Here is a 25506-nt window from a genome sequence, read left to right on the forward strand (position 1 = left end):
AGAGCCATATTATAAATGTGTACTAGTGAATGAGCGCTACCCTGCCTGGAAAACGCCCATAATTCTAATTTTATGGTTATAAAACGTCCTAATTTTCTGTATGATTTGGAAAGGTTGGAATTGGGTGTATCTTAATTAATTAAATTCTAGCACATTTCTGTAGAGGTGTTGGTAGGATGTTTTAATCTTTTTGCAATTGACTTTTTCAAACAAAAAATACATTTCGCCTATAGCAAGTGCCAAACACTGGCCTGGCATTCTGCATGATTGATTATATATAGAAACAATTTAAAAGTAAATGCTACAGCCCATACTGTGCAAAATATTAATTGTTGTTCAATATTTTGTTTGTCAATAGATGTTTGTTTCGATCTCCTGTCATGGTATAGGCTCTGAGATTAAATAAACCTTGAACTATCGCACAGCAATACTGGAGCCTACCGATACTGTCTAGGCTACCGGTCTATTTACTTTCGAGCATGCTTAGCTGAATGAGCGATGGATAGATCAATTGTAGCCTGATATTTGTTGTGTAGTGAGAATATAACAGTCATGCCAGAAAATATGATTTTGATGTAGGCCTTTAACAATAAAACTCAAAGAAACACATTAGGCTACAAACTGCTATGCGATCTCCTTACCAATGGCAAATGCATGTTTTATCATAAGGCCAATGTTCAAATGTTTATATTAACCATTATTATAATTCCTGTCCACCAAACGTCTCAATTTCCCTCAAAATAACAATATTTGCTTGCAATACAATTCATCACTAGAAGTTGTGCATATCTGAGATTTGCGTCACGAAAAGTCACATGTATCGAAGTGGCGTGTTTTTACGGAGTTGCCGCGCTATAGGCTTTCACAGGCTCCCTTGTTTGAATTACATTCACATCCTGATCAAAGTTTCGTTTCATACACGGAAATGCATGAAAACGAAACAACTTTGGTATTCCGATTCTGGCCGGACAGAACAGGATAAATGGGCTGTAAAGTTTCATTTCACCACTGTGGAGGAAATGTTGATAAACTGAAACTGTTGAACAGTCTGGTAGGGATGGGTAATGGGGAGAGGCTCATACGTATAGACGCTGGGCATATAAAACCGTTAGCCTACTAAGAACATTTAGTCTGACGACATAGGTGGCTTCAGATGAATTCTTCACACTCCATGAAATGATTGAGGTAAATTGATCAATTTATGTATCTTAAATACAACAAATCTCTTATGATAATTCTCATTTACTTATAGGTTATAATTATGACTAGGATACTTGAACATTGATTTTTACATTTCTGAACTAGTGACATTTTAGTTTTCTGTCTGATTAGTACAGTTATATTTGTCCTGCCATATAACCCTGATTATTATAATTAATTCATTGGTTTCTGTAGAATCCTACGATGTGGAAGGATGAGTTTGAGTAAGAGAAAAACACGGTAAGAAGAATACTTTTACCAGTGTAATTATTTTAAACCAATTGAAGTAGTTGCTTGGTGTGTGTGGAAATGTCAGTTATATTTTACGAGTTTATAGAATTAAAACCATTTATTTCGAATTTTAGTAGATAGAAGGTTTACATGAGTTTACATTTTCAACAATACTGTAAAAACTAAAATATCCAACAATTTCACTTCAACCTGTTTCTATTAAGACATTCATTTGGTGCAACAGCTCCCCCTTTCATTGATTACCTGAAGGACATCCTGCGGAGGTACCCTGATGGAGGACAGATATTAAAGGTGAGTTTGATTAATCAATCAATTAATCATGTCATCTGATCGCTCTGGAAAAGAGTGTCTGCTAAATCACCAACATGTAAACCTAACTTAAATATCATCACAGCCACTACATTTAAAGGAGAGGTGTGAGTATCTTGTTTTGTATAAGTCGGCCATAGACCAATTTACTATGCAAACGTTAGTTAAAGGCACCTATGTAAACATCCCTATCCTTATCTGTACTGTGACTATAGGAGCTGATCCAGAATGCGGATGATGCCGGGGCGTCGGCGGTTGTGTTCCTCCATGATGAGAGATGCTACGACAGACAGAGCCTCAAGACTGAAGGCCTGGGGAAGTACCAAGGTACCGTTCTTTCATATTTGCGAAGATTGAAAATAAATAACATTGATGTTTGACAGTGGGTTTATGAAAGTGTTCTGATTTCATTTTAATAACCCCACATTAGACAGTACATGTAGAAAGGGTTTCTACCACAACATCTGGAAAAAAAGGCATAAAACAGAAGGCAACATGCCCAGATTAATATCAGGTGCAGAACTGATTAGGATCCTGATCATCATACTGGAATGCAAAAATACAAGTAGTCACAGTATCAGGAAACATGCTTGCCCTGGCTCATGCAGTGCCACCAGCAAACGTGTGGGGAGCTGGCATTTTTCCAAAAATGTTAAAACCGGTGTGGCAATGCCCCATCACTTTTGATTTGGTTTCAAAACAAATATTGAAGCAAAAGTGTTGAAAAGAGGGATAAACTTTGACTGTTGTCCTGTTTGAGAGTAGGTCCTGATCTGTATGAATGTTGTCGTGTCTGAGAGCAGGTCCTGATGTTTTACTCTGATAATCAGGCTGTGATACACAATTAATTGGTATTTACCGCCAGAAGCTAATGCTCGCAAAATCATGTAAATGTACAAGCCAGAATAACCAGGTTTCCATCCAACCATTTAATGCGGATGAATGACCTGCAGCATAAGAAAAGTCACTACAGACCTTATGGAAACAAAATGTCGACAAAATGTCTCAATGTTGACAAAATAAATACGTTAGACATGGTGGGATATTTTTGGGGGTCTGTGAAATACATGATGCAACAATTGCGGTGGGAATGCTTTCATGCACAAATATTGGAGTCAAGCAATTATGTTGTAGCCATTGAGATAGATAGAGGACTAATCTTTATATCTGTGCCATCATGGCTTCTGTGACAGCATGGGCAATGTCATTGAAGCTATAAACCATAGGAATCCCCACCCAGTTGACTACTTTAAAATGGTGAAAGCATGGTGGAAGCCCTCAATAGAGTCCCACAGTGGAGGTGTCATAATACCCATAAAACCTAGTGATTAAACAGGGAAATAGTTGAAATCATTTTTGATCCATTAACTTTTACAATAGGGGATTTTAGAAATACTTCAAATAAGGACTGTGTTTCGTGTAGGCTTGCCCTGAAGTGACGTTTTGATAACCGTGTAAATCTCTCTAGAACAAGGTGACCTTTATCAATATATTCACTGTATTTACCCCCCAAAAATGAAATGTTAATTAGCTGCTAATGTGGCTATCATGAAGAACTGCAAATGCCATGATGATCTGGACGAGATTGCCAAATCGAGGCAAAGGTAAGAATCTATGGATTAACTATCTAATGTTAGCTAAATGTAGTAATGAATAAATTGGCTACATTTCTTTAAATTGACAATTCTGTAAACTGTCTTGTGCAAGTTTTAAATTGACAATTGACCAATTCGGCACATTTTGGCAAACTCCTGGCAGACTTGATACAAAATATTGTGTAGTAATGTAATGCTTCACTGGATCAGTCTGAAACTTTGCACAGACACTGCTGCCATCTGGTGGCCAAAGTCTATTACATCTAAACTCCTATCTGATTGTAGATGGAACAAAAAAAATATAGAAAACGCATGTTTTTTTGTTTGTATTATATTTTACCAGATCTAATGTGTTATATTCTCCTACATTAATTTCACATTTCCACAAACTTCAAAGTGTTTCCTTTCAAATGGTATCGAAAATATGCATATCCTTGCTTCTGGTCCTGAGCTACAGGCAGTTAGATTTGGGTATGTCATTTTAGGTGAAAATTGAAAAAAAAGGTTGGATCCATTTAACAACAGCTGTTGCGCGATCTGTAATATTAAGGAAGTCTCAGGGTTTTGCTTGCCTGAGGTAGAGTACCTCATGATAAGCTGTAGATGACACTATTTACCAAGAGAGTTTTCAACTATATTTTTTGTAGCTGTCTATTTACCGCAACAAACCGATGCAGACACTTAGGCCGCACTCAAAGAGCTGTATAAAGCCATAAGCAAACAAGAGAATGATCACCCAGAAGCGGTGCTCCTGGTGGCCGGGGACTTTAATGCAGGAAAACTGAAATCTGTTTTACCTGTTTTACCTCATTTCTATGTGCAACCATAGGGGGAAAAAAAACTCTAGACCACCTTTACTACAAAACAGAGATGCGTACAAAGCTCTCATACTCCCTCCATTTGGCAAATCTGGCCATAAATTCTATCCTCCTGATTCCTGCTTACAAGCAAAAACTCAAGCAGGATGTACCAGTTACTCGTTCAATATGGAAGTAGTCTGATGATGCTAAGCTACAGGACTGTTTTGCTAGCACAGACTAGAATATTTTCCCGGGATTCATCTGATGGCATTGATGAGTATACCACATCAGTCAACGGCTTCAAGATTTTGAGCATCGACGACGTTGTCCCCACAGTGACCGTAAACGTACATATCCCAACCAGAAGCCATGGATTACAGGCAACATCCGAACTGAACTAAAGGCTAGAGCTGCCACTTTCAAGGAGCAGGACGTTAATCCAGATGCTTATAAGAAATCCCGCTATGCCCTCTGACGAACCACCAAACAGGCAAAAGCGCCAATACAGGATTAAGATTAAAAACTACTACACCAGAAATGACGCTCGTCGGATGTGGCAGGGCTTGCAAATGTTAAACTATTAAATTATTAGATGAAGATCAGATCAAATGTTATGACCAATTTATGCAGAAAGCCAAGGAATTACAAAGGGTTCACATACTTTTTCTTGCCACTGTAGGTCTAAAAAGTTCCATAAGACTGCTAAACAGTTAATCAAATGGCTGCCTGGACTATTTGCATTGACCCCCTTTTCTATGCTGCTGCTACTTGCTGTTTATTGTCTATGCATATTCACTTTACCCCTACCTACATGTACATATTACTTCAATTACCTCAAATAACCTGTACCCCCACACATTGACTCTGTACTGGTACCCCCTGTATAATGCCTCATTATTGTTATTTTATTGTGTTACTTTTTTTCTTACTTTAGTTTATATGTACATTTTTTTAGCAAATATTTTCTTTCTTTCTTAAAAAAACATCTGCATTGTTGGTTAAAGGCTTGTTAGTAAGCATTTCATGGTAAGGTCCACACCTGTTGTATTTGGCGCATGTGACAAATACTATTTCATTTTCAAATCTGATAGTTAATAGAGCCGAATATATTGAGAAAAGTCACCTTGTCCGAGAGACATTTACATGGTTATCAAAATGTCACGCCAGGGTAAACTTACACGAAACACAGCCCTTATTTGAAGTGTTTCTAAAACCCCCTATGTGAAAAATGGTGGGAAAACGATTGGAACCATACCACTGTTGACCTCTAGGTTTTATGGGTATAATGACACCTCCACTGTGGGGCTCTATGGCACTGCCCATGCTAAAACTGCCTTTTGGCCACTAGAGGCCTCCATTATTCTCTATGGTTGTAGCCTACTACCACCAAGACATGGAAAAGCATACAGAGTTCATATGCATATGGAATAAATTATCATGAACATAACTTATTTAGAACTTAACTTATGGTGGGTAACTGCACGGTGACGAGCTTCATGCAAATTTCCCAAAAATATTGAGGGTAGGCTAGGCCCTATCATATGAATGATGCTGGTGACATGATGATCGGTTCTTGGCTGCCAATTAATTAAATGATCTTTATCCGTATCTCATCATATAAGCAAGTATGTTATTTATCACAAGTTTTTGTAACAAAACCATGGTAGAGTTGAGCATTTGATGGAAACACAAAAAACGTATTTAACATTTTTGGTACATGAAAGCGTAAGTGCAAAAGTGCTTTTATGTGCACTGTGTCATCAAGCAATTTTTTTCTATGTAGATTTGAGAATATTCACATGAAAATCTGTCGCCAATTGGATGGAAACCTAGGAAATGTTGAATAAAATTACATTTAAACATACTTTACCGGTTGTCTGTGTGGTTTGTCCTTCAACTGCTCAAAAGCCACCAAGGTAAAGTTTGTTTAACATTGAATATTCAAGATTGCCTTGACAATGAATGCATGACAATGGTATTTTTTGAATCGGGAGGATGGAGAACAATCTACACTTGTTTATTTTTAGAATTTTCAACATTTTAAAAAGATTAAATCTGAAATTGTGTTAATTTGTTTTTTTTATACATTTTTATTCAAGAGCACATAAAGAACATGTGCCATACATACACAACATATCTTTGCTGTCTTTAATGAGGGTAATTACACTCACATGTTAAGGTTACATTTAGGCTGAATAGTGTAAATATTTCAAGAGTCTGAATAAGAATACAATTTGGATAAAGCCACAGAAAAACAACAGAAACAAACAAAAATGAATTACAGAATAAGACCAGTAAGATATGTCTGGAACTCTGACCAGACACCTTCATACCTATACTGTCTATGTTGCAAGATTTATGTAATTCTCTCCATGTTAGCAAGTTCCCCACATAGACCTAACCACATATCTTTTGAGGGTGCATGTTCATTTTTCCAGCATTTTGTTTCAGATTTCCTTGCTGCTGCTAAAAGATAAGCTATCAATTAAAGTGGAGAGGATTGGAGTGTATTCCTAGGAACAATACCTAGAAGGAGATGACATGGGTCTGGTTGAATAATAATACCTGTGATGTCCTGTATAACATGGAGAATTTCAGACCAAAAATACTGGATTTTTGGACATTGCCAAAATAAGTAATAAAGTACCTATTCGTCCACACTGCCTCCAACACGTAGCGGATATTCCTTTTTTAATTTTATTAAGTTTATCAGGACTCATAAAAAACAATGTAGTACTTTGAATTGAATCTCCCTTGTTCGGTTACAAAACATACATGTATTGTGTAACAAAGTCCTATGAGTGCCATCTGATAAAGATCATCAAAGGTTAGTGATTAATTTTATCTCTATTTCTGCTTTTTGTGACTCCTCTCTCTGGCTGGAAAATGCCTGTAAAATCTTTTGTGACTAGGTGCTGACCTAACATAATCGTATGGTGTGCTTTTGCTGTAAAGCCTTTTTGAAATCGGACACGATGGCTAGATTAACAAGAAGTTAAGCTTTAATTTGGTGTATTGCACTTGTGAATGTATGAAAGTTAAATATTTCGAAAATATTTTTGAATTTCGCGCTCTGCCATTTCAGCAGATGTTGCGGATGTTGTTTGGCATACAATGAATTCCTCCTGGATTTCTTGAAATGATTTAAAAATTGAGCCTTTGAATAGTTGAGAGACTACAAAGACATCTCTTTTCCCAGTCCCTAAATCCTTGGGACATAGTAGCAGGAAGAAAGGCTGGGTTGTGGAATAGATGAGTCATTACTCATTTAATATTGGTGTTGAACCTCCCTCCATGTCTTCAATGTAAGAGTAATACTTGGGTTTTGTTTATCCCTGTCAATAGAAATAGGGTCTGCTATAAAGAGAATACAATGTAAAGGCATATCACAATATTAACTCTCAATTTCAAGCCATGACAAATCCTTTGGTTGTTGAATCCATGATGCTATGTGATTAAGTTGCACCGCCCAGTAATATGATTTTAAGGTTAGGGAGGCCAAGCCCACCCAATTTTTTTGAACAACTGTAGTTTTTTTTATAACTAATAGTAGCCTTCTTATTTTGCCATTAAAATTAGCCTATTGCTGCATTTAGGCTAGTTAAGGTTTTAGCGGGAGTTTTAAGAGGAAGCATTGAAAACAGATAAAGCAGTCTTGGTAAGACATTCATTTTCACTGAAGCAACCCGACCTGCTAGATATATATAGAGGGGCATCCAACGGTCTAGATCTTCAGTGATTTTACTAATCACAGTGTAGTTGAAAGCATATAGTTTCAAATAGTCTGACGTAATATTAAGACAAGTAAGGCATGCTTGTATCAGTCCACTTAAATGCGTAGTTGTCTTTGATACTCAAGGGTGCATCACCAAATGTCATCATTGCAATAGTTTTACCAACGTTAATTTTATAGCCTGATGTAGCACCTATTCATTTTTATATCTTTGGAATTGTTGTCTCAGCCTCAAGTACAGGATGACATCATCTGTATATAGAGATATCTTGTGAATGTTTATGGCAATTCGAATAGCTTCTGCCAGAGGGTAAGGGCAAATAACAGTGGCAATAGAGAATCTCCAAAGCAGACTGTCCTAAACAGTAAGGGTTAAATGCTGGAAATGAAATGTAATCCAAAAGCATTGTCTAAATCAATAAATAATCAGCAAATTTTAGGCTAATATTTTCAGTAACCTACACTTTGGTAGCCTATATGGAATTGCCATAAAACATTTTAAAAAATGAATACAAATAAATCATCTTTACCCTATAGCCTACTAAAAGAGAAGGTGGGAATGAGGAAAGCAGGCTATTCTGTTTTTTCCAGATTAAATAATACTCATCCCGACACACTGTACGTCAAAGATTGATGAATTATTCCAGCATTAAACTCCCAATTATGAGCATAAATTCAAATAGTTTCAAGTCCTTAAGAAGAAGGGGTCGCTTCAATAGTCAGTGTGGACTGGACAATGTTCTGTGGTAGATTTGAGCTACTTCTTGGGCCTTGAGTTCTTCTGTCTCACTCCTTCTGGGAGTTTTTCACATAGTGGGCATATTTTTTCAGACCCTGTCCTCGGTCTGGAAGGTGGTATAATCCCAATGAGGTGCAGGAAAGACTTGGCATCTGGTACAGAATCAAAGATGTGGGTTGCTCTCATGGGTGAGGTGCAGCTTCACAGGGAACATCAGAGTATGTGATGTTTTTATTGAGAGATAGATATGTGCTTGTCCTTGTAGAATAGTTCTCCGTTGGTTCTCAACAGCTGCATTATCTCCTGTTTCATTTCGAAGTTGAGAAGGCGCACGATGATAGAGCTGGGCCTCTGTGTGTCCTTCGCTCCGGGCCTACTCTGGGCTGCAGGTGCCGTTCTGTGGGCTCTCTCCATGACCAAAGGTGTAGCAGTATCGATTTCCAAGACCTCCCTCAGCATCTTATCCACAAATGTAGAAATTGTCTGCCCCTTTTCTGCATTGGTTTCGAGCCCAAACATTTGAATATTATTCCAACTGTACTTTTTTTTTTACAATACCTCTACTTGGCCCATCAGGTAGTTAATAGCCTGGTTTTGTTGTATTAGCTTTTTGTCATGTTCCTCTTTTTTTTCAATGTGGGTCATCCGTTTATCATTTTTCTCTAGAGTAGTCTTCATGCAATCGATAAAGGTTTGCATCTTGTCAAGTGAGGTGGCTGTTTCTCATTGAAATAACTTCAGTTTTGCCATGAGAGATGAACCTCCGCCATCTCTGTTTCGGCTGTGATGGCAGCCTCTACCAACTCGTGGAGTTGGGCTCAGTTAGCGACTTAAACACGGTGAACATAGCGGAGTATCTTCTCTTTGATGCCGTCTTTCATTTGAATACTTATCCTGACTCATTGCCAGTCCGATTTTGAAGGTCAAATATGTACTTTTAACTCGTGAAGTTCAATAAAGGCCAAAATTGTCACAGAGCTTGATCAGCAAACAGCCTTTCCCCAAAATTCCATGCAGGATTCTCCAGAAAATATTTTAAATAAAAAGATGAACACAAAAAATTGTCTTTATTGTTCTCCACCCTCCTGATTCAGAATATACATTTTGTCATTGTCATGGCATGCTTGGTTCAATAGCAAGAGAAACCCGAATATCCAATATAATTTGACCTCTGTGCCAAACCAAACTATATACCTTTATTCAGATTCAGATGCAAATTTTGAGCAGCTGAAGGACAAACCACACAGATAAATCGGTAGAGTAAGTGTAAATGTAATTTTATTTAACATTCTGGCTTGTAAGGAACATTTACATGATTTATCAGGCATTAGCTTCAGGATGTGTATACCAATGAATTGTATATTACAGCCTGATTAATTATACTACTGATGTGTATGAACGTTGTTGTGTCTGTGAGCAGGTCCTGCTCTGTATGCCTTCAACAATGCAGAGTTCACAGCAGAGGACTGGCAGGGGATCCAGACCACCGGCCGGAGCGTCAAACGCAACGACCCAAATAAAGTTGGCAGGTTTGGGATCGGATTCAACTCTGTCTACCACATAACAGGTGAACCTCAGAGTATTATTATCACAATGAAAGAATCTAACCATGAACATGTGCTAGCTATATCACAAGGTCTGCTTGAGATGCCAAAATCCATATCACAGCACATGGATCTGTACCGGTATACTGTAAATGTAGTCATACCGCCCATTGCTACGTTTTAATTTCTCTTCATAGCCAGCTTTTCATTACATTACAGCATTTTATTCACACTCAGTAATATTGATCATTTCTAGATGTGCCATCCATATTCAGTTCCAAGTACTTGGGCTTCCTGGACCCCCAAGAGAAGCTCTTTGGGGAGCGAATTCGAGGCTTCCGGTGGTCTCTGGAGGAAGAGGAAGACAAGGAAACTCTACTGAATCTGCAAGATCAGTTCCAACCATTCAGAGATGTTGTCAAACTAGTCAGTGGCCAAAGGTGGAAGGATATCATCCAGGAGGAGAAGCACTTTAAAGGGACACTCTTTAGGTTTCCTTTACGCAGTGAGGCCTCAGAGATCTCAGACAACCTGTATGACTCCAATAAAGTAGTTCAGCTTTTCGACAGCTTTCTTGCGGATGCAGACATAAGCACTCTGTTCCTGAGGAATGTGTCATCAGTCTCCCTGCAGCACATCAACACCAAAGGGTTTGTTAATGTCCGGCTTGCAGTGACCTCAAGTCCCACAGTTGATCTGAGTCTGAAGACAAGGAACGAGTCAAACATTGATGGATCAACCTGCTTCAAAACCATCACCTCTACTTCCGAAGGCAAGAAGCAGACAAAGACCAAGTGGCTTTTGACAACATGCTGCATGAAAGAGGGAAATGTTCCAGAGCTAGATTTACTGGCCAAGAAGCTGAGTTTCCGCCCTCAAGTTGACTTGGCATTCCAGTGTAGCCAGGCGAGTGTCCTGACTGATGGCAGACTGAGTGTCTTCCTGCCCCTCCCAAACAATGACTCCAACAAGACTGGCTACCCGGTCCATGTGAACGCCTGCTTTGGCCTCACTGACAACAGGAGACACATCAAATGGCAGGAGGAAGACCAGAAGTATGATGAAGCTGCGAAGTGGAATGAGCTGCTGGTGAAGGAGGTCCTCCCTCACACATACCTCCTGATGCTGCAGGATGCCACCAACCTAGCCAAGAGCTCCACACTCCCCGTCTCATATGTGTACAACATCTGGCCAGACCTCAGTCAGACCAAACACAAAGACAAGTGGCATGGAATTGCTGAAGACATTCTACAACGTCTACTCAAACAGAATACTGCCATCTTCTCTCTAGCTGAAGATGAAAGACAGTTTGTTTCTCCCGCCGTGGCTGTGTGCCCATCCGACGATACCATGCCGCCTGAAATGATGGCTGCCGTGACCAGGGCCTTGATTGCAGGTGGAGAAAAACTTGTCACCTTCCCAGATCATGTCTCCAGAGCTGTCCAGCTGGCCTTCCCAGACCCGGACACACTGAAATGGGTGACTCCAGCTCTTGTAAGGGGTGTTCTCCGCAGAGGTGTTGTGTCTAATCTCTCCAACAATGACAAACTGTCTCTGCTGCAGTACATCTTGACTGATGAGAATTACCACGACCTCAGGGGTCTGAAGATGCTGCCTCTCAGTGACGGGACTTTCAAGACATTCACAAATGAAGAGAAGGACATCACTCTCATTGACAATGACACATTTCCAAGGTAAGTTCTTAATTGTCATAGTCAGGTATGGAAATAAAGCTAGACAGGGCTAGTAGAAAATATGCCAGAACTGTGTCTTCTTAAATATCACACGGCATAGATTTTGGACCCTTCGCTCTCCGTCTGGGCTATTAGACATTGTAGTCTTCTATCCCGGCTGGCCCATGCGAAAAATCCTTAAATTCCATCCCTGTATACATTATAGTATTTTTCATATGGATAATCCATTCCCTTTCTCCATTAATAATTTACAAGTAAGTATTCTCTTCATACAGAGTATTGCTGCCAGGTTGCAAAGACCTGTTTCTGCCTGATGATCTCAGCACCACTAGCATCCAACATTTGAAGCAACTAGCTGCAACAAGTAAGAGAATACATTGTACAATTATATTTAACAATGAAAGGTTTTGGATATCATGTAGAATTGCAAATACCTGCATGTTTGTCACATGGCTATTATTTTCATATCTCCATCTTTTTAGATATATTCAAAGTATTCAATGTAGATGTGGAAATTGTGGCTACATTTGCCAAGAAGACTCTCCCAAAGGACTGGAAACAGACAGGTCATGTCACCTGGGAGGTAGGGAGTGCTCAGCACCCACCATTGAAATGGCTCAGAGAGTTCTGGAAATGTCTCAACACTCACTGCATAGATCTGAGACGTTTTGAAGGCATGCCACTGATACCCATCGAACCACTACACGATACTAGCCATTCTGTCATACTTGCAAGACTACAACGGAATCCAATCATGATTTTTCAGAAAAGCACGCAATCCATCTTACCAGACAAAATAAAGGAAGTCATGAAGAAGGTTGGGGGAACAGTCGTTAACAGAGACAAATGCCTGAAACACCAAGATCTTGACTCGTACGTACTACCACCATCGCCACAGAACACTCTACAAGTGTTCATGAACTTAGCTGCTAGTCAGGTCATCAGTGGAATCAGGTCTGCTCCTTACCATGAGAAAGAGGAACTCAAAGCCTACCTCTCTACTCTGGATTCTCTCACAGTCCATGAGAGAGACCTGCTCTCAAAGATGCCTCTCTTCCAATCAATGGCAGGAGAATATGTTCCCACCCAATACAAGCAGGCAGTGGATTTGGGTTCCACCCCAGCTCTCCCCACAGAGCTCCCAATGCCGGATTCCATTGTCCGGTGTGCAACTGAGGCTGATCGCAGGCTCCTATTGTTGCTCAAGATTGATCTCTTGAATACTGCTCAGGTGGCTGTTAATTTGATTGATGGAGTTGAGAAGAAGTATTTCATGAAACAAGAGAGAGAGGGAATTATGACCTGGATATTACAGCATGGCAGTATCCTCTTCTCACAGAATGGGACCTTGCACAAAAAATGCCAAGATTTGAGCTTTATCGAAATAGATGGAGAGCTGAAGAAGACCTCCAGTATTTTTGATCCAAACAATGAAGCCTTCAAAGTTCTTTTTGAAAGAGAATTCTTTCCTCCTGCAGTGTTCACAAATACTCCAGAGAAGCTTGACAGCTTAATACGTCTTGGATTGCAGACAAAGGAAACTGACGTTTCAGCAGACAACGTGTTGCATGTTGGCACCCATATTGATAAATCACATGTTCATTCACAAAACGCTTTCAAAAAAGCAGAAGCACTTCAAAGACTATTGAATCGCAATGACCTGCTTTCCCAATTCTCACCTCAGCAGCTGCAGCACCTATCACAGCTGCAGTGGGTCCCTTGTGAGAATCCTTACATCATGAAAGAAAATAATAGGGGGAAAGGTTTCTACAAGCTAGAGGAGATACGACATTCAGAGTACGCTGGCATTGTAGGGCATGTCATGCCTCTTACAGGAGACTTTAGTCAGAAAGTAAGCAGCAAACTTGGTCTGCTACGCCTACCTCCTGCTGAGAAGGTTGTGGAGAATCTGTCAGCATTGGCAGCTGTGGCCAAGGCAATGACCGATCCAGATAAAGACGTGCAGTTTAAAACCAAGCTGCATAGCATTTACAAATACATGCAAGATCACATCTGTGAGGTCAGGGAAGTGATGCACAAAAGAGTCATACCTTGGCTGTGGATACACAATCATTTTGTTTTTCCTCACGATGTAGTCTTGGACTACCCACCTGATTTGGATCTGAGCTCGTACATTGAGAAGGTGCTAGACGAATTTCTTCCATACAAAAAGTTGCTGACAGAGTTTGGAGTGAAGACATCACTCTCAGAGAAAGAAATAGAGGACATCCTTCATGACATCAAACAGACCATTGAAAAAAGGCCCCAATCTTTTGGAAAATCCTCAGAGCTGAAAGTGTCAATAGCCATTCTGAACTGGATGTGGAGAGAGAAGAAAAAAGTCAGGGACAATATCCCAGTGCCGGTCATGGCAGGGAGTCAGAGATTTACCCTGCAACCATTGTCAAAGACAGTGTTTTGTGATATAAGCAGGGATGGTCTGGAAGATCTACAGAATGACCAGGATGAGATTCATGTCATCCACGAGGAGATTCCACCGGCGACGGCACAGTGGCTGAACATCCCTTTCCTCAGCACCCGGATCCTGCGCCCAGAGTTCATTGGAATAGAACAGTGTGGGCAGTCGGAGCCCATAACTCTGAGGATTAAGAACATTCTGAAGGAGTATGACGAAGAAAATGACATCTTCAAAGAGCTAATTCAGAATGCAGAAGATGCTGGGGCAAACACCTGTAAGTTCATGGTGGATTTCAGGAAACACAAAGACCCTGCTGACAGCCTCATAGACCAAGGCATGGTTCTCTGTCAGGGACCGTGTCTCTGGGCCTTCAATAACGGGCTGTTCACAGAAGATGACTGGAAAAACATTGTCAAACTCGGATCTGCCTCAAAGGAAAACCAGGTTGAAAAAATAGGGAAATTTGGACTTGGATTTAATGCGGTGTACCATGTGACTGATATTCCCTCAATCCTCAGTGGCAACAAGCTTCTGATACTTGATCCAAATGTTACACACCTGCAAAAGCACATACAAAACAAAGCAACTCCTGGTATCAAGCTCAACTTGTCTCGGGAGCAGCTTCTGCACAGGTTTCCTGGTCAATTCAGACCATATGAGCGGATTTTTAATTGCAATCTTTCAAGAGACAGCACTCAGAAATTCTACCCGGGCACGCTCATTAAACTACCTTTCAGAACACAAGAGGAGGCTGTCAAGTCAGAAATCAGCAGAAATGTGTATGACAGAGATGACATAGTGACATTTCAACAAGACCTGACAAACAACTCACAAACTCACCTCCTCTTTCTGAAGAACATAAACACGGTATCTCTTCAAAACCTTCCGGTTGATGCTTCCACTCCTCCTCAAGACGACCAGATAGAGAATATTTTCACTGCCACCAGAAAGGTTGTGAGCACAATCAAGATTCCAGAGGACACTCCTCTAGGAATATTACAGAATGATGCTCTGAAATGTCTGATGAAGCGTGATGCGAAATGCCAAGAGGTCATTGACTGCCATAGAGCCAACATAGCTGAACTAACGCAACAACATTGTGATGGATCTGATGTCCAGTTCTGGCTCCTATACAATTGCTTTGGGACAAAGAATTCTTTACAAATGGTCCAGAGAGATAATAAGCAGGCAGTGCTCTCCTTGCCAATCGGAGGTGTTGCTGTACCTTTAAACAAAGAACCAAAGACAGGGAAATGGGTCCCTGGAGAAACCAACCTGGTTGGCCAGGCGTTCTGCTTCCTCCCTCTCTCTGTTGCCACAGGGCTCCCAGTGAACCTGAACGGATCCTTTGCTGTGACCTCTAATCGGAGAGGTCTGTGGGAGAGTGGAGTGAAATACGACTGGAATAAAGCTCTCCTTCAGGATGCTGTTACAACCGCATATGTCAGTACACTGCTAGTGTTGAAGAACATGTCAAGAAATGGAACCCTTCAACGTTATCAGTACTATACCTTTTGGCCTAATGGAGAGAACGTGAACAAACCCTTCAAACCCTTGGTTGATACATTTTACTTGGTCGTCAGTCAGCACTTCTCTGGCAAACCTCTGAAGCTCTTCAGTGATGGGGAAAACTGGTGCTCAATGGACAAAGCCAGATTTCTGCACCCAAATATTCAAGAGGACAAAGCTGTTGGAGAGCTTGCAATGAAGGTGTGTAAAAGCAATTCAAACACATCTTATCTTGTTGTTCCTCTGCCTTTGTGGGTGAGACAGAGTTTCATACAGACCGGTTTAGATGAGATTCTCCAGCAGAGAACATTTGACTGGGAAGCATTTTACCAAGAAGTGGTATTCAACAACCTGAACAATATGGACCAGAAGAGTAGGAATGCTCTTGTGTTGCATGCTATTGACCTGAAGAACGATGCCATTGACAATCTACTAAGGAGCTACCCATGCATTCCTACAAAGAAAAGTGGAAAACTTCAGTACATCAAAAAACTTGTGAATACTTCTGGAAAAGTGGCACACTTGTTTGAGCAAGAGGAAGGACGGTTCCTCGGTGGAACCAAAAATGACTTTCATTCCCCTAAAAGGATTCAACGTCTGTCAGAACTGGGGATGCTGAGTGACCAGCTCCCTTTGGAGGACATCACAGAAAGAGCAGAGACCATTGACAAAATCTGGCAAAAAGACAAAGGCAAAGCATATAAGCATCTCCAGTGCATCCTGGAGCTGATGAGGGACTCCCTAAAAGATGAAGCTTCGCCTCACTGGGAGACTCTGAGAAACACCGTGTTCATTCCAGCATGTCCTCCAGTTATTACATACGCAGGGAAGGGTGGAGCAGTGAAGGATGGAATAGTCAGACTTCAAAAGCCTACTGACATTTACAGTGACAGATGTCGCCATCTAGTTGACATGACACAGTCTGTGGTAGACTCTTTAAATCTGAAAATACACAGTGACGATGCAGTGCTATGCATACTGGGAGTTTGTGAAAGCCCATCACTCGAGACAGTGCTTCAGCAGCTACAGGAATCATCCAAGCACTCGGAAACATGTGACAAACAGACGCTCTTCAACACAGCCCATAATTGCTACAGCTTTTTGAACAGATGGCTGTATGATGAGAAGGAATTGACTGCCATTTTTGAGAGGGCACACTCATTCCCTTTATCCTTGTTGAAGACAGGTTTGTGGATGTAAAGTCTGTGGCTAAAAATGAGGAATTTGATGCTAAACCTTATCTTCATGTGCTTCCAACTGCCTTCTCCAGTTTCAAGAATCTCTGGAAATGTCTATGCATCCAAAAGCAATTCACACCAGAACAGTTTCATGGTGTACTGAAGAAACTCAGCCAAGCCTATGGCATCAGCCCACTTTCCAATAATGATCTAGAAATTTGTCTGACAATAGTCCAAAGGGGATTATATAAGGCCAAAGATGAAAAACAGGATGACTGTCTCATACCTGATGAAATGTGTGTTTTGCAGCCATCTAACCAGCTGTATTTCAATGACAGCCCCTGGATGGAAGTGTCAGAAGATGTCACTTTGTGCCATGCAAAAATATCTCGTGCCGTTGCACTTCATTTTGGGGTGATCACAACAAGACATCACACACTGCTAAAGCATTCAGTAGAGAACTTCTCACCATTTGCTGAAGAGTTTGGACAACGTGAGAAACTGACAGTTCGCATTAAAAACATAATCTCAGCTTATCCCTCGAAGAAGGACATCCTGAAAGAACTCATCCAAAATGCTGATGATGCAGAGGCCACAGAAATTCACTTTGTTTGGGACAAAAGACAGCACAGCACAGAGAAAACATTTGGACAGAGATGGAATCCACTTCAGGGCCCGGCACTGTGTGTGTACAACAACCAGGTGTTTTCTCCTGCTGATCTGCAAGGTATTCAGCAGCTGGGAGAAGGTGGAAAGCACAACATTCCAGGGAAAACCGGAAAATATGGACTTGGGTTTAACTCAGTCTACCACCTGACTGACTGTCCTTCGATCCTAACCGGTGACAAATGGCTCTGCATATCTGATCCCAATCTGAAGTATGTTGAAGCATCACGAGAATCACCAGGTGTCAAAATCTTATGGGAAGAGGAATGTAAGAACACCTTCATTGATGTTTACAATACATTTCTCCCAAAAGAATTCTCTCTTAAAGAAGGCACCATGTTTAGGTTGCCTATCAGGACTGGTGCCATGGCAAAAACCTCCGAAATATCCGGCAATGGGGTCAATGTCGAAGATATGGCAGAACTGTCCTCAGCTCTCTGTGAAGACCCTGAGGGATTGATAATGTTCTTGAAGAACATCAGGAAAATCCAGTTTCATGAAATCAACCCAGGCACAGGAAAGCTCAAGACTACTTTCTCGATTGAAAAAAGTATACATGAGAAGAGCATTGCAGAATGGGTTTCTTTTCAAAACCATGTACAACAGTCGCTGCTGTCCCACGGACAAACACCACAGGAAGCCATTTACAGTGTCAAGATTTCATCATCTGGTAAAAGGCAAAGCGAGTGGATCATTGCAGAGCAGTTTGGCTCTTTTAAAGTAAACACTGATATGGAAGGACAGACTGGCAGAGTTCCCCAGGCAGCTTTGGCAGCATGTGTAAGCTCTCAGCCTAGAGAAAGAGGAAAAATTGTCAGCACAAGCTCTCTGCCTAAACAGGATGACTTCATTGGACAAGCATTCTGCTCCCTGCCCTTGCCTGGTAAAACTGGACTTCCAGTCCATGTCAACGGGAACTTTGAGGTAGATTCCTCCAGACGGGGTTTCTGGAAAGAAGATGGGAAAAGTCTGAAGATAGATTGGAATGAGTCCCTGAAATTGAATGTCATCGCCCCATTGTATGCTGACCTTCTCAATTACATCCGTTGTGACCTAAAGAAAGTGAAAGTCAATTCCATACATATTGATTCAGTCCTTGATAGCTCATACTTGTGTTTCTTCCCCACCATCTCCAAAGACACTGGCCAAGATTGGCATGAAATGATTCATGAAGTGTACAGGTCAGTCAATGACAGAAAACTTGACCTTATTCCAGTGCTACACGGCTCAACTCGACAAGTTCAACACAGGTCAATAACAGAGTACACTGTTGAGTGGTCTAGTGTGAGCAAGACGGAACCAAGTGATGCACCTCATTTGAGCAAAGAAAATAGATCTATTGTTTCTATTTTAGATGATCTTGGAATGCAGTTGGTTCCTTCATCCAGAAAAATGGTGGAAATATGGACCAGCTTCAAATCGGCTGGGATTGAAGTGAGAAAAGTCAGTCCTTTGACAGTGGGTAACTACCTGAGGAAGAAACCACTGAATGATCCAACTCACACTGAAATGGATTTACCTCTACCTATTGGCCAGACTTTGATCAGAGACAAAATGAGATGCTCCATTCTCTTGGAGTACTGTATCAAAAATGTTGTAGTTAGTGAGGACAGGTCCAGTTCTGACAGTAGACTTAAAAAAGATGCTAACAGGAAGAGTTCCAGTTCAGTCACCGGACTTCCACTGCTTCTCACTCAAGATCAGATTCTTAGAGTGTTTGACCCTGACTCTCCCAAGCTTCTGTCAACATTTTACAGAATGTTCCATGGACATCATGAGGATTTTGCTGATTTAATAACCAACACCAAACATTTTCAGGTTCTACAAGACGGGAACTTTCTTAAAGAATTGACAATTCCAGTCGCAGCAAAGTATTTGAAACCTATACTTCTGCATCTCCTTCAAAACTGTGAAACCGATCCACACTGTGGGCTACATGTACCAAACCAGATAATACACTCATGGCTGAAAGAACTATGGGAATTCTTTAGTTATCACATACATGCTACAGCTTCAACAAATGGAGATGGTAACCAGGCTCTGATAGCCATCAAGGAGCTGTTCTCTGACTGCCCAATGTTGCCTGTTGTGTGTCCAAGACTAAACAACAAATATGTTCTACAAACAATGAGGAAGATGTCCAGTGTGATTCTGTTTTCAGAAGAAGAAATGATATTAATTCTCATGAAACTTGGTCTCATGAAACTGGACCTTACATTCTTCCAAGATGTGAACAGGCATCTGCATCAATATCTACTCCCTGAGCTCTTGAGGACAAGCGACAGCAGTGCTGTGTTAGACCAAGTCCACCAGCTGGAACATTCAGAATTTCAGCATCTTTCAGATTACGAGTTGAAGACACTTCAAAATGTCCTACAGTCTGGGATATGCTCATCTAAAAACAAACAGGACTACCAGAGAAAGCTCAAGTCATTGCCACTATTTGAAACCATACAGGATGGACGGCAGCGTATTGATGGACCCAGAAATGTATACATCCTCAACACAGAGTTCAGGGAAAGCTTTCCAGATGTGTACATGGCAGATGACAACAACATTTTCCTGAAATACAACATTGTAAATGAGAGCTTGTCAAAATACCTGAGCATTAAGATATTAAGTGATTTGGAGTACTATGTCCAGTTCATTCTGCCTTTCCTGCACAAGCTAAACAACAACCAAATTATCCACTCTGTCCAGCTGTTGTTGTCACTACAACTCAAACAGGACTATCAGCAGTACCATGACAAAATCATCTCTATAATGAAAAATGTGAAATTCATTCGGGACATCCATGGGAATCTGCAGATGGCCTCCTACTTCTTTGATGAGAATCAGACGTTGTACAAGGTGATGCTGCCGCAAGAAAGATTTGTGCCAGAAAGCTTCTGGAATGAATTTCATAATAGAGCGAACATCATTTTCAAGAGTGAAGCAAGGCAACTGCTCAAAGAACTTGGAATGAAGTGCACTGTGTCAGATGAGGAAATAATTGAATTTGCTCATCAAATTGAATTGGATGCCAAAGGCACTGCCAGCCTCAAAGGGCTGAAACTGATGTCGTCTACATTGTTTGAAACTATTTTCAAAAGAAATGTCAAAAAGCTAGAACCAGACTTTCTGAAAACGATTGCTGACATCAAGTTTGTTTTTCCTGTGGAAATTCAAAAGAGGTTGTGCAACTACCACCAGTCATTTGCAGGAAAGAGGACTGTAGTTTCAATCAGAGGTTGTCTGATTGAAAAAGATGTCCTCCACCCATGCCTAATTTGGACATCCATGCCAATACTGCACGTAGGAAACTGCGATGAAAAGCATATTCAAATGATTAGAGAAGCAGGTGCAGTTGACCAACCCCCTTCTGAACGTGTGACAGAGAACCTCAGAAACATCTGTCAGTCACCATGCCAAACTGCTGACTTGGTTGGAACACGAGCTGAAGTGTTCCGGACATCTTACACCTATCTACAAACAATAGAGTTTGACCCCAAGCCGTTGACTGATCTCCCTGTGGTGCTTGTGGAGGAAGATTCTGCACTTGTAAAGAGCAAGCAAACAGCTCTGATACTGCTTCATTGTATGGAGTTCAGGCCGTACTTGTACTGCATTCCTCCAAAGGATGTCAGGTTTGCAGAATTCTTCAAGAAAATTGGCGTCAAAGACGAGCCTACTGCAGAGCAGTACTGCAAAGTTCTACAAGAAATCCATGCAGATTCCACCGACAAGCAGACCCTTCAGCCAAATCAGGAGAAAGCTGTCAAGCGAGCTGTGGAGCAGCTTTTTCATCTGATCATCAAATTGCAAGAAAATCAGTTGACCTCAGAAATTCCCAAGACCTTGTATCTACCTTCAACCGATGGCAGACTGTACCCTTCAGCCTCACTGTATTTCAATGACACAGTCTTCAAGGTTAGCAGATTGGAGGGTGCCATTAAAGACAAATTGAAACTCCTGGAGAAACTGAGCAATTGCCATTTAGGGAACGACATGTATGAACATTGTAAAATCATGCAGTTGTTGCCCCTGGAGATACAACCCAAAATGCTCTCTCAGATTACAGTAGAGAATGTGGTGGAATCCAACATGCAACTGTGTGAGTACGGGGAGGGCTGCGAGTTCAGCGGATGGTTTGGGGCACACCTATCCTCAGCTCCCTTCATGCATGGTCTAGTGTGTCTCATCAGAGAGCAGTGTCAGGGCAAGATATCACAAGGCGATGCTGCCACCATGTGTCAGAAAACCTTTGGCGGCATTGAGATCACCTGCTGCAACAGCCTTGAAACAGTGCTTCAACTTGGCCAGGAGGTACTGAGTGACACCACTGCTGTCACACAGGTGTACGTAAAAAAGGGCCAGCAAGGTTGTACCTTCTACCTGAAACACAATGACGACCAGGCCCACAAAGTGAAGAGTGAGATCATCATGAGACTGACTAAAGAGATGAATGCCCTTCTTAATAACATTCTTGGCTCAAACCTCCTGCTAGTTCTAGGACACCTTCTTTCGTGTGATAGCATGAAGGACGTCAAGACAACTCTAGAACAGAATGGAATCCATGACAGTGCTGATACTGAGGACTCCATGAAAGGGCCACCGGAACCAGGAAGTCCTGTTCCTGAAGAGTGGCACGATGCCCTGGACATGAGCTTCCTCAACAACTATGAATCTGGGGAATATGTTGGCTTTAAGAATACGGCAGAGGAGGAGCATTGTTGCTATGCAGTTATAGTGGAACAGCTGTGTGTGCCATCTGGCCAATCAGGACAGAGTCCCTACAGATACAAAATACAGATTGGGAAAGATGAAGTCATAGAAGTCAGTGCCCTTGATCTCTACCAATTTAAACGGGAAAAGAAGCCTTTCTCATACTCTTCCACTGGAGCAACGTGCATGGACCTGGTACAACTGGGAGAATCTGTGCAGCGGTCTTCATCCACAAAGACCTCACCACAGTCTCTGGAAGAAGCCAAAAAGGAAATAGACAAATGTCTGGCAGAGATTTGGATTCTGTCTGCAGAGGAGCGGTTCAAGGCCATCAGACGCCTCTACCTGAGGTGGCACCCTGACAAAAACCCAGACTGCCAACAGCTAGCCACGGAGGCATTCAAGTATCTGAAAAACAGAATTGAGGATCTTGAAAACGGCAGGACGGGGAAACCATCCTCACACAGGACGGGGAACCCATCCTCACAGCAGTGGAACACAAATTTCAGAAACTTCTACAACCAGTGGAACCAAGAAGCTCATCGCCACCAGTGTGGGAGAGAGAGGTTCTACAGGGGACACAATACTAGATACAACTTCTGGACACATCATGGAAATGTACCACAACCCAACCGAGCAGAGGCTGAGCGCTGGCTGAGACAAGCACAGTGTGACCTAGCCGCTGCTGACAATGACACAGGAGGCAAGACCACAGAGTGGACTCTGTTCAAGGTACATCAGGCTGTGGAGAAGGCTCTGGTGGCAGCAGAGTACAAAAGACATGGAAATCATTGCAAAGACAGCTCCATCTCCAGCCTAGCTGAGCGGGTGTCTCGCTACAGCCCCCAGTTAGACACTCTACCCAACATTGTGAGCAAACTGAAACAGCTGGGAGTTGATCCCAAGACCACTCAATACCCAAACTACCACCCATCACCACACATTCCCAATCAGATGTTCAAGTATGAGAACGAATCAGAGGTGCTGGACATGGCATCAAAGCTTCTGTGCAAAATAGAAATATATATTCATTGATTAAAGACATCGCTTACATATTGCAATTGGGCATTGATAGAAAACAAAAACATGACACCCAGTTCATTTAGAAATGCTAAAGGCTATTTCACTTGATTTAGAAATGCTACATGTAACTTTCATGTTGTGATCTTATGCTTTACTGAGAGTATGTTATACACATAGTGGTTCAATAATTCCTTTGAAGAATCAATTAAAAAGATAACCATATTATTGTTAAATGCTCACAAAAATACAGTAACATGTTTTTCCACTTTTTTATGTTGAAGATATTGTTATAATAAATGTCAAAAATAAACATGATTTAATAAAGATCATTCTCTCTCTGCATCCTCTCTGACACATGACAATATTAGAGTTCAAGTACCTCAGAGATCATGCATTTCCAATTACAAGTAGTTTAAGGTTCAAAATAAAAAATAACATTTGGATTTCACTTTATTTGAGGGATATTGGTGAATTGCTGAGACGGTATTGACATCGTTAATACATTGTGGCAGACTGGGGGGTTTGGTCCAGACATTTACACAGATCAGACACAATTGTATTAGCTCTGTTTCAAGGGTGTTCATTAAATAACAAACAAAGAGAAAATAATAGGTCTCCTAAAACTCAAAATGTTACAAGGCATCTTTTCATTTGTTTGCTCCATTGTCTTCAGGCAGAAACATGTTAGTCTGAAAAGTTCATTTTAATCATCTTCACTCTCTTAACACACATCTTCACCAAGATCCAACGGCTGGAACATCTTACATTAACTCTGTACAAACAGCAGGTGGCTGCTTGGGCCCACACGGTGCACTAAGGGATGGATTCAGACTGGAGATAAGTAGAGGAAGATAAGTAAACTAGACTCGATTCAAGCCATATCGCTGAAGTTCGGCACTATAGCTCGATTGAAATGTGTAGGCAATGTTCCCGCGTGTGTGGAAACTGCTTTCACAATAATCGCTGCATATGTCGGCTCAATTGGAAAATACCTGAAAATTTCAATCATGCTATAATGTTGAACTTCAGCGATACGTATTGAGTTGAGCACTAAACATGGACTTCAGTCAAAAAACATTACATTTAAATTTCAATCACACTGTAACGCGGAACTTCCAGTACAGATTGGATAAAGGTCTACTTATCTCAAGTTTGAATAGCGCACTAAGGAAACAGAGTGGTCTTTACATAGCAGGTATGGTGGATGATGGTGCCATAGGGGAACAAAATACAATTCATGTAGTCTCATACATTCAACACATGATATGACTGCAGCCACTCACTAATAGGGAAGTCTTCTCAGGGAATCATGTACACTGAACAAAAATATAAACCAACAAATGTTGGTTTCATGAGCTGAAATAAAAGGTCCCAAAAATTTTGCAGATGTACAAAAAGTGTATTTCTCTAAAATGTGTACATCCCTGTTAGTGAGCATTTCTCCTTTGCCAAGATAATCCATCCACTGACAGGTGTGGCATATCAAGAAGCTGATTAAACAGCATGATCATTACAGAGGTGCACCTTGTGCTGGGGACAATAAAAGGTCACTTTAAAATGAGCAGTTTTGTCACGCAACACAATGCCACTGATGTCTGAAGTTTTGAGTGAGTGTGGAATTAGCATGCTGACTGCAGGAATGTCCATCAGAGCTGTTGCCAGAGAATTGAATGCTAATTTTTCTACCATAAGCTGCCTCCAATGTTGTTTTAGAGAATTTGGCAGTACATCCAGGCCTTGCAAACCGCAGACCATATGTAACCATGCCGGCCCAGGACCTCCACATCAGGCTTCTTCACCTGCGGGATCGTCTGAGACCAGCCAACTGGACAACTGCGCCAGGTGAACGTGCCCCCTCCACCAAGGGAAGCTGCGTTGCAGCCCGTGCACCCTCCACACAGGGATAAAGTGCTCCCAAATCAGCAGGTGCCAGGAATGCTATCCAGGTTTGGCTACAGGTGTCGATGGCCCATCCATGTCTGTGTCCACATTTCGCATGCTGACCACCTCAGTCCTGCAAAACCAGAACGGGTTGGGCAGATTGTGACTGAACTCGGAAGAATATGAAGGGGTTTGATTAATTTACATAATGCAATTGTTGAACGTTTCCCACAACGTGAATAAAAAACCTATGCTTTGTA

The 25506-nt window shown here is 41.3% G+C and overlaps 1 protein-coding gene across 2 annotated transcripts; it reads left to right on the top strand.

Moving 5' to 3' along the window:
• The first annotated feature begins 955 nt into the window (after positions 1-955).
• Positions 956-25506, top strand: LOC112256769 (sacsin). 2 transcript variants are annotated; one of them, XM_024430253.2, is made up of 8 exons: positions 956-1185; positions 1396-1440; positions 1656-1743; positions 1977-2088; positions 10049-10195; positions 10429-11866; positions 12142-12230; positions 25058-25506. In XM_024430253.2, the coding sequence occupies exons 2-8, from the start codon at positions 1415-1417 to the stop codon at positions 25270-25272; spliced, it is 2115 nt and encodes a 704-aa protein (XP_024286021.1). In that variant the 5' UTR covers positions 956-1185; positions 1396-1414; the 3' UTR covers positions 25273-25506. The 2 variants fall into 2 exon arrangements, with proteins under 2 accessions (XP_024286021.1, XP_024286022.1); XM_024430254.2 differs by having other exon boundaries at positions 957-1185; positions 25079-25506.

The sequence above is a fragment of the Oncorhynchus tshawytscha genome, linkage group LG08, assembly GCF_018296145.1.
Source record: "Oncorhynchus tshawytscha isolate Ot180627B linkage group LG08, Otsh_v2.0, whole genome shotgun sequence".
Classification (NCBI taxonomy): Eukaryota; Metazoa; Chordata; class Actinopteri; order Salmoniformes; family Salmonidae; genus Oncorhynchus; species Oncorhynchus tshawytscha.